The sequence below is a fragment of the Buceros rhinoceros genome, unplaced genomic scaffold (assembly GCF_000710305.1).
Source record: "Buceros rhinoceros silvestris isolate BGI_N320 unplaced genomic scaffold, ASM71030v1 scaffold47116, whole genome shotgun sequence".
NCBI classification, from domain to species: domain Eukaryota; kingdom Metazoa; phylum Chordata; class Aves; order Bucerotiformes; family Bucerotidae; genus Buceros; species Buceros rhinoceros.
Genome location: NW_010420149.1, coordinates 1 through 10272, shown reverse-complemented (window position 1 = coordinate 10272; position 10272 = coordinate 1). Strand labels below are relative to the sequence as shown.

Here is a 10272-nt window from a genome sequence, read left to right as displayed (position 1 = left end):
GTGTCGGACCCCGCCTCAGCAGGCGAGGGAAGACAGACAGCGAGGTGATTGAAGCCTGGCTTAAATGTTGTGCTTCCCCGGCAGATATGCAATATGATGAAGACGATGATGAAATCACCCCCGACTTATGGCAAGAGGCCTGTTGGATCGTTATTAGGTGACTTTTTAAAACTCACGTAACACTTAAGCATACGTGTGCTTGGCTTTGCAGATGACACCCTGTTCGCTAGCTGTGTGTCTTGGAAGCTGCAGGCTTGGCAGTGCTGGGTTTGTCCCTTTCAGAGCAAAAGGGCTTTAAGCAGGAGCTGCAGGGTTGTCATTAGGGATTAAGAAGCCTAACTGTCCCCCGGTGGGGTACAGTGTTTTGAATGAAGTAAGAAATTATTTTGATTTCATATGAAGCGTGTGAGTTTTCCCACTGTTCTTGCAGCCACTGCAGGTGTTAGGAACCAGTACTTGGCTATTTCACCATGGTATTGGTTTTTTAGCGAAACGGGAGTGTCTAGGACCTGCAGCTTCTCGTGACTGTTAAGCAGTGTATAACTGAGTACAAAGTGTTTCTCTTACTAATTGCATCCCTCATAAAAGGTATATGACTGGTGCCTTTACAGTAGCACTTGCAAACGGAACAGTAGATCTGTCCCACGGGCAGTCTGGATGGAGAGCAGAGATGAGAAACTCTGGAGGCGGAAGGAGGTCCTTCCTTTTGCAGCCCAGTGACGAGCAAAAGCAAAGCTACCTTTGCTTTCAGACTGGTGGGAGGCAAGTCATTCAGCTGAGGCTGCACCTCACTCACTCCGTATGAAGAAACACTTTTTTACTGTGAGGGTGACCGAGCACCGACACAGATTGCCCAGACATTATGGAGTCTCTGTCCTTGCTGGTATTCAAAAGCTGTTGGTGCATGGTCTTGGGCAGCCAGCTCTAGGTGACATTGCTTGAGCGGGATGATGGGACAAGTGACCTCCAGAGGTCCCTCACAGCCTCAACCATTCTGTGATACAGGTTGCCCTTACTCCTTCCCATTGTGCAGCAGCGGACTGTGCTGGCAAGATTCACTGTGGCAACAGCACAATAGCCAACAGTGTGTTGGCTTCCTTGGAGAAGCCTGAGGTTATTGACAGGGAGGTAGTTCTTACCAGTTTTCCGTGGAAATCCTGGCAGTGATGAGGCAGAATCTGAGGTAGTGTGGCTTCCCTGGCTGCCTTCAGGAATGCAAGGTAGAGGAGCGTGTGCGGCAGATGTGTTTAGGTCATCCCATTAAACGTTAGGACGTAGGGCTTTGATTTTTAAAATGAGGTTGTTTGAATTGAAGCTGGGTGAAGGCTAAGGGAAGTCTGAAGGAATGAAGCTGGGAATCTCTGTGTGGCTGGAGCAGAGGAGATCTAAGCTAAGAAAAGTTCTGAGAACTGTTACCTTGATTTAGGGTCATGCACTCTGTTTACTGCAGCTTGGAAAATTAGTTAAAGCAAAGTAATTTACATATATTGTTAAAGTATTGTACATACTTTAAATACATACTTTAAAGTATTGTGCATGCTTTAACTGAAGCCAGTTTTACTGAGGTTTCAGTCGTGATGTTTCCTTTCTGATTTAAGACAGACTGTGCATACAGTCATGGCTTAGCCAAGAGGTGGCAGCATGTCTTTGTAGTGTCTGTTCCTTCAAACTCTGAGAGCAAATTTTTTACCTTTTTTGAGTGTCTGTGTGTGAAATTCGTGCCTTGGGAGAAGTGAACGTGTTTGATTCCATACTGTATTTCATGGCTTTTAAAGGTTTTGTAATAAATATATCTTACGCTTGTTGGTGTATAAAGTACATGAATTAAATTAAGATTTCTTGTTCAGTAATGCATTTTTTTTTCTTTTTAGCTCCTATTTTGATGAAAAGGGTTTAGTCAGGCAACAGTTGGATTCTTTTGACGAGTTTATTCAGATGTCTGTGCAGAGAATTGTTGAAGATGCTCCACCAATTGATTTACAAGCTGAAGCCCAGCATGCCACAGGAGAAGTGGAAGAGCCGGTAAGTGGAGGCCCTCAGCAGAGGTGGTGTGTTTTTTGCAATGCAAAATGATTTGAGGTGAGTTTTATTCAGCCCCCATCTCAGGAGACTGGAATACCTTTGAGTTATGACACTGCTCTTGCAGTCAATAGGACAGAAGTATGAACTCTTCAGAGTCTGTGGCCAGGTTTCCAGATGGTCAGCTATATAGCTGAGAAACACGTGCCAGAGCTTTGTCATCCGTGGAACCGAGCTTCCCTCTTCTGTAGAGTTACTCTGTCCTGCTGGGTAAACTGCTTGTTGAGTTGAGAAGTGACCAAGAACAACTGGCTGCTGCAGCTCGTGTTGTCGGTTACTGTATGAAACTGCACTAATAGGGGTGTAGGAGAGCAAGTCAGGTAGCCAAAAAGCAAATCGTGTTTTGGTAGGATTTTGACTTCCAGTAGCTTTACCATGGCAAGAAGGGTTTATGGCTGAAAAGTTCTGTCAGCTTTCTGTGGCTGAATTTAGGTCCAGGTTTTCAAAGGTGCCCTTGCTCATCACCTTTCATTGTTGCTGTGTTCCAAAGGAGAAGAAACTCTTGAAGGTCTGCACTGTGTGATGGCTCTTCTGCAATGTTTGCATCCTCTGGGCTGGCTGTGGTGCCAGGGATGCCAATGCTTTCAGCATTGCTGCTTCCCTGTAGAGATTTAAAAGAACTGTAGGACACCTGAGCATTGAATTTGTTAGACATTTTGACTGTTCCTTTGCATTTTTTTTCAGGCAAGCTATCTTGTAGAGAGAATAATTGAGATTTTGTCTAGTTTCTTTGTTAGACAAACAAAAAATCTGACTGTAATTCACTCTTCTGTTGTTCTGTGTTTATTATTGTGGAATTCTCTAGCTGTGCAGTTCTGCAGTTGGTGTATGCACTGTACGTGGCTAAGGTTCAGATTGCAAGCATGGTACCTACCTGGCCTCTTTTTGGCCAGAAGCTAGTAGTTTACGTTCTCAAATCAGAGAGGTTGGGTTTTTATTCTTATTTATTAAATTGAAGTTTTAGGAATAGGCCTAGATATGAGAAAAGGAAACTTGCTTTTTCCTTCAGAGTCACTTGCAGGCAAACTCTTGCCTCATTTGAGGATGCTGCATTACTTTAAGGAGACTGAGTGTATTGGACTAATCCGACTTTTTGTTTCTTTCTCCCTCCACTCCTTAGCCTCAAATTCTGAAGGCAATTTGGGCAATTTATAGCATATCAGAGGGTTTAACAACCATGCTCAGAGATAGTAATTACGGTAGAAGTGTTCCCCCTGAGAAATTACGGTAGAAGTGTTCCCCCTGAGAATGCTTCCATGAGAACTTGGGAGACTTGGTACCGTACATGACTCCTGCTGCAAATCCAGGAAAAATATTTTTATTTAGGTAAGAATTGAGGGAATTCTTTTTGACCTACAGAGTGTTTGCCAGCCAGGCTCTGCCACTTACTATTGTAGGAAACTTCTGTGCATTTTTAAAATCGGATTGTTTTCAGGCCTTTTTTAACAATTCAAGTCTTACTTTGTTTACTGATCCTATAGAATCCTCCTAGGAACTGGTGTTACCCAACTTGCTGTGTTTTCAGTTATTGATATCAGTTATCCTTTTCCAGTAGTGGTTTTGGTTAGTTATAAGTAAGAGAGAATATCTTGAATACAGAAGGCTAGTTATTAGTATGTTTTGTGGAGCAGCAATGACACTGCAGTTTGTCCAAAAGCTTTGTTTTTTCTGATAAATCGATTCAGTAATCTGTTTAATCTCTAGAGATTAAAAAGGTGTTTAAAAGGTGGTTTATGTGGCTCTATGTAAGACAAAGTGTATGGGGTGGATAATTTGCACCTTAGCTTCTAACAGCAAGTCCGGAGAAAGAGCTGAATATAAGGACTTTAAAAATATATTTTAGAAAGGTTAAAACCACTTGCGACATAAACCACAAGCTGACTTTTTTTTCCTCTCCACTGGAGCTTGCTCTGCTAGAGCAAGTGTTGCTTCGATGGTGAGCTACAGTGGAGTCCTTATGGCTGAGGTATGGTAAAATGCCTGCGCGGAATTCAAGCTTTGTTTTAGGACAGATATTCTCAGCTGGTTTCTAGGCACGTAGTTGGGGTGGCAGCACTCTAGCGCTTTGTGTTAGCTTCTGTTCTGTGAAGGGACATGGTAGGAAATAGCAACTTGAAGAAAATGTTCTAAGGCAACGAGCCTTTCAACTTGTATACAAGTAGGTCTGATTATTTGCTTATGTTTGTCTGTCCCTCTGGATTTTTTTTCTCTGAAGGAATGCTTTGTCAGTAGAGTGGCTCTTCTCTAGGCCCTTTTGCCTGCAAGGAGACCAAAAGCCAAGTTGCCTCAGAGCACTTGTGCACCAGGACATACGAAACACTTGAATAAAGCTACCATGGTGTAATTGCTTGCTTTCTTTTAAGTTCTAGCTCTTGACTACATATACATAAATGCACTTTGTTAGGAGTGTTGTTTTAAATCTTCTACCCCTTTATTTTAAATGCAAGGCTTTTGATTTAAGTGAACTGAAGGTTGACGTGCAGCAGGAGTCTGAGGGGTGAGTGGCTCTAAGAGCAAAATGAAGATCTGGAGAATTGTTCCTCTGCAGAAAGATACCTGTCCTTTCATGCCTGTGGTTTCACTGTAACATGTGAAAGGATTTCTGTGGAACTAAACCAAAGCTATTTAAATTTAATGTTTTATGCATGGGAGCAAAGCTTTACAAAACCTCACACCTTTTTTGATACGCCAGCTATCTCATTTTATGTGTTGAAGCAGATTCACCTTTTTGCATCATAAAACTAGCAGCTTTGTCTTGTTACATAAACAATAAATATCTAAAGAGCTGCATTGTAAGGCACGTTCTGTTAGTTAATGTATTCACTGACTTGACAGATTTTGAGTTTGTTAGCTATCTGGGTACTTTATTCTTCACCCTTTTTTTAATTAATGAGGTGTTTAGAAGTTATTGAAAGTTCTTGAGTGTTTTTTTTGATCTAGTCATCTGAGGCAGGATTGCCTTGAGCTGAGGACGTGCAGCAGCATTGGGTATTAAGCTCTAGGGCTGCTCTTGAACAACGAAAGGGGATGTTTCTTCCATTACAGGTAAATGTCTTCTTGTTTTCCAGCCCCGGTATCTGCTGAAGTTTGAACAAATCTATCTCTCCAAACCCACACATTGGGAAAGGGATGGAGCGCCCTCACCTATGATGCCAAATGAAGCCAGACTGAGAAACCTTACGTAAGAATGAACTCTGTAGTGGATAAATGCAATGAAGGACTGGCTCTGCATTATTAATTGATAGTATTTTTTAATTTAGTAGTGCCTTGAAAATGTAATAATTACTGCCTTATTTAAATTTCCTTGTCTAATTGTTAAATTTAGATGGTGATTGATGATTTGGTAATAATGCTTAATTATACCAGTGAGTGCTTGAATAACTGCTTCCATACAACCTCAAGCGATAACTGACAGGTAACACAATGGTGTTTTTATTCTGTAGGTATTCAGCCCCCTTGTATGTGGATATAACTAAAACAGTTATTAAAGAAGGGGAGGATCAGTTACAGACACAGCATCAGAAAACTTTTATAGGAAAAATTCCTATTATGTTACGCTCAACATACTGTTTGTTGAATGGTTTGACTGACCGTGATCTCTGTGAACTGAACGAATGTCCGCTTGATCCTGGTGGCTACTTTATCATTAACGGATCAGAAAAGGTAAGGGATTATATCTTGCACAGCCAGCTTTACAGACACTGCAAGTTCTGTTACTTGTTTCTGTCTGTTTTACCAGTGCATAAGCACTTTTATTCCAGTGCATCACAGTTACTGTGGGCAATCATGATCTTGTAGAAAGATGGGCTTTTAGTCCTCTCTTAGAACTTTCTCAAGCCACCTTTTCTTCTCCTCTGAGGCACGTTTCCCTTCAGTTTAATGAACTGTTTCGCACTGAATGCCACTAAGTACTCTAGATATTTTCCTTTCCATTTTTAACGCTGCAGAGCAGCATGCACTCTGAAATGAGGTACTACTTCACTCAAAGTCTCCTCCAGTTTGTTCAGAATGGTCTAGATGCATTTTATTGTAAGAACAGGTTCTTCCCTCCATTGCTGTGGATTCAGCTTTAGCAAATCATATCTCCTCCATGGTTGTGCCTTGCCAATGAAACTGCCAGGTGTTTTGTAACTGACACCTGGGCAAACACAGCAAAGGAAATAGAATTGTATTTTTCTTCTTGGCAAGAAAAAGAAATCTGTCTTTGACTATTGGAGCTGGCATTCTAGTGTCTGTGTAGTGTGTTGGCCTTGGAAATAGTGAAATGCTGTATCAGTGCCTAAAGCTAACAGAAATGTCTCAGCACAGCTAGCAGGTGTGGTAAGTACATCACAGAGAAGAGTGTTCTCAGAGTCTCTTGTTTGGGTTGCTCTAACTTAACTAGGTGTATGTTTTGCTAAATGCTGTATTTTTAAAATGTAGGGTATAAACCAGCTGAGTTTGGCAAATTGACTTCTCGCTGTGTAGTGCTCTTAATGTTCCTTAAGGCATAGTGGGAACACACTGTGCTTCTTTCTTTCAGTGTGCCTTTTTGTCAGTTATTTACTAGTGTTCCTGTTTCTTACACAGGTTCTGATTGCTCAAGAGAAGATGGCTACAAACACAGTGTATGTGTTTGCAAAGAAAGATTCAAAATATGCCTACACAGGAGAGTGTAGATCTTGTCTGGAAAACTCCTCTCGACCAACAAGTACTATATGGGTTAGCATGCTGGCCAGAGGTGGGCAGGTATGTCTGAGCAGTAATAACCCCTGCCCTGGGGCTTCCAATAGAGATTGTTCTAGGAGTTCTGTTATTGTCCTCTCTTCATGTCATTTACTTCAGGGGGGTTGAGAAGAAATTTCTTCTGATAAGTTGTAAAGAAGGTAAAACTCATGTATTCTGTTTGTCATAGATTATGCCTGTCTCTGGGACAAATAATTTGAGGATTGAAATAAAGCCTCTGTTTGTGGCAGGTTTTAGGGCAAGGCTAGAAAATAATTTTAGAATTGCTGTAAATGAGTTTTTAGAAAATCCAGACAAGCTGCATTCTTTTTGTTTTACAAAAGGCAAGAATAGGAACAGGGACTCTGCCATTGCTGACAGTCAAGCTAGTGTTTAGGTGAGTTTTGCAGACCACGTCTTAATTCATATTTAACATCTAATTGTGCCATCTGTGAGTGTACTAAGTGCTATTCATAACTTAAAAAGCAGCAGTCAGTACCCATTTACCACTGCACTGATGTCTGGAAATTCCCAAACACGTTCCAAGAGTAACTTTAATAACAGCCTTGCACACTGTTGCTCCCAATGGCTGCAGCACTCCTGAGTGACTGTCTCTCTGCATCCCACAGTGTTAGTTTCTTTCTGGGAGCGGGGAGCAGCTACTTGAATAATTGAAAGAACAGAGAGTGTTACACAGTGGATTAGAAAAGCTGGGCTTTAGCTGACAGAAGGAAAGCTGAAGGTGGATAGGATCAGTCTTTGCAAATACACAAAGGGAGAGAAATTATGCATATGGGTGAATGAGTAGCATTATTTAAATTCCTTTTTTATCAGCAAAAATCTTCCAAGTTTTTGCAGACTTCTAAAGTTAGAAATTTTTTTTAAATTTAATTTAATTTAAATGGTAATTTAATTTAAAATACCATCACTGCTGGTATAAGGTTTTAGAATAGCTCCTTTGTTGGCCTGCTGAGAAGTCATGGTTTCCTGTAGCGCTTGAATCAACACACTTCTGCTGTATCATCCAAATCCAGAGAGGTATTTTTATTTAAAGGCAAGATCATTTAAGACTAATGTATATTTTTCCCTATTTTTCCAGGGTGCAAAGAAGAGTGCTATTGGTCAGCGCATTGTAGCGACTTTGCCATATATCAAACAAGAAGTCCCCATCATAATTGTCTTCCGTGCACTAGGCTTTGTGTCTGACAGAGACATTTTAGAGCACATCATATATGATTTTGAAGATCCAGAAATGATGGAAATGGTAATACGTGTTAAATAAGTTATTTCCTGGCTTGACATTTGGTGATGTGTAGGTCTGGCTAATCATCATTCAAAGTATTGTTCATTTTCCAATCTTAATTTATTACTTTATTATTCTTGTGGGTTGTCTATTAGAAATGCCAAAAGTTCTCTTCCTAAACGTATCCTAATGAGTGAACAGAGTGCAGTGGAAATTTTTCAAAGAGTTAGTATGTATTTGGAGAGGTAGGGTCTTACCCTGCTGCCATTGACTTTAATTGCAAAGTCTCAATTTTTACCTGAAACAGCAACAGACCTACAGTGTGCTCGAATGAGAACTATTTTCTGAAGTCTAAACTATTTTTTTTGTGTGCTTCCTGTGTGCTCCATTACTGTTTCCTGCTGCTCTTGAAAGACCTACTGAGGTAAACCCAGAAAGAACTGGATCAGTAATTTAGCAATTCCTGAAAAACGTTATCAGCAAACTATTGTGTAATTTCCTTCAACCCCAGCATGCACTGGGTGCTACAGGGTTTTGCTGTATTTTGTGCATTAGGTCAAACCTTCTCTGGATGAAGCATTTGTCATTCAGGAGCAAAATGTTGCTCTAAACTTCATTGGATCAAGAGGTGCAAAGCCGGGTGTCACCAAAGAGAAGAGAATCAAGTACGCTAAAGAAGTCTTGCAGAAAGAAATGCTCCCGCATGTTGGTGTCAGTGACTTCTGTGAAACCAAAAAGGCCTATTTTCTAGGGTATGTTAGTATTTTCTGTCACACATCTGCAAATGGACCCTGAATACAGATTTTATTCACGTATATGTATATGATTGGAAGAACATGCTGAATAGAAGTTTGTTTTTAACCTCAGTCTTCTGGGTACTCAGTGATAAACTTCAGGGCACCGGTATATTTTCGAGGGTGAGCAAATGTAAATGTTGATGTAGATGAAAAATGAAACAAAACAAGCCTCCAACACATTCTGGATCTTAAGTTAGCTACGATGATAGTGATAAATGACTCCGATATTGCACTGACAACATAGAGAGGTTGATACCTAATGTGTAGATAACTACTGAATAGCTGTTTGTAATGTAAACCCACTCTTCAAATCAGCACATCCTCTTGATCACTGCTTATTGATATGCAGATGAACCCTAGCATCAGGAGACTGAACACTTTACCCCGATTCCATATGCTTCAACATAGCCAGTATTACAGTACAGGACAGAGGTGTAGCAGAAGATGCATGGCCATCTAAACATAAATAGTAACTTCTCTCTGTAGTTACCTGAACTTTCAGTGGATCATTCACCTCGAAGGATGTACGTGCTGAGGAGGTCTGTTTTAGGAGGACAGCAGTATCCTAAAGATCTAGAATGGACAGCCTTCAGGAAACAGCTCACTGATTATGCTCACTGTGAAAGCCTGTAAGCTTTGTTGTGAATATCTGCTGTCAGTTTAAAACAAACTATCTTACTTGCTTAGGTATATGGTTCATAGATTGTTGCTGGCAGCACTGGGAAGAAGAGAGCTTGATGACAGAGATCACTATGGCAACAAAAGACTGGATCTGGCTGGGCCACTGTTAGCTTTCCTGTTCAGAGGGTAACTATACTATACGTGTTTTCTTTTGAGATAATTAATAGTAGAGGCATTGCCAGATCTGCGCTTCCAAATCAGTCAGACTGTTCTGTTGTGTCTGATAGCTGGTCTTGGACCACACGGCCTGTATCTGATTATGACTTTTTCATGGAGTGGGTAAGTTTCCTCTAATAGTAGGTGACTAGCATCAACTTGTTTTGAAACATATTTTGTGCATGTTCACAAACAGGTTATTTGTTTTGGTTTGGTTTTTTTCCCCTCCTCCTCCTTTGGTTACAAATTACTTGCTCCTCTTTAGGAGGCCAGTGATATTTTTTCCGAATAGTGCTGAGTAGGTGGAATTGCTAGAGTACTGTTTAATCATGTTTCTTGGCTTCTTCTACAGAATGTTTAAGAATTTGCTGAAGGAAGTGAGAATATATGCACAGAAGTTTATTGACAGAGGGAAGGATTTCAACTTGGAATTGGCAATTAAAACAAGAATTATTTCAGATGGCTTGAAGTATTCATTGGCAACTGGAAACTGGGGTGACCAGAAGAAAGCTCATCAGGCCAGAGCGGGTGTATCTCAGGTACAGTAGCTGAATAAGGCATGGTAGCATTTGTCAGGTTTACATAAGAGAATGATTATCCTGTTACATGAGG

At 40.7% G+C, this 10272-nt stretch overlaps 1 protein-coding gene across 1 annotated transcript; it reads left to right on the top strand.

Moving 5' to 3' along the window:
* Positions 1 to 84: 84 nt before the first annotated feature.
* On the top strand, positions 85 to 10220 carry LOC104496104 (DNA-directed RNA polymerase II subunit RPB2-like; the record flags this gene model as incomplete). The annotated part of the gene is made up of 9 exons (XM_010139182.1): positions 85 to 157; positions 1872 to 2022; positions 5148 to 5260; positions 5523 to 5742; positions 6649 to 6807; positions 7883 to 8047; positions 8582 to 8778; positions 9511 to 9630; positions 10013 to 10220. Coding segments are annotated over 9 exons (1394 nt in total), but the record flags the coding sequence as incomplete, so codon positions are not given.
* Positions 10221 to 10272: the final 52 nt, after the last annotated feature.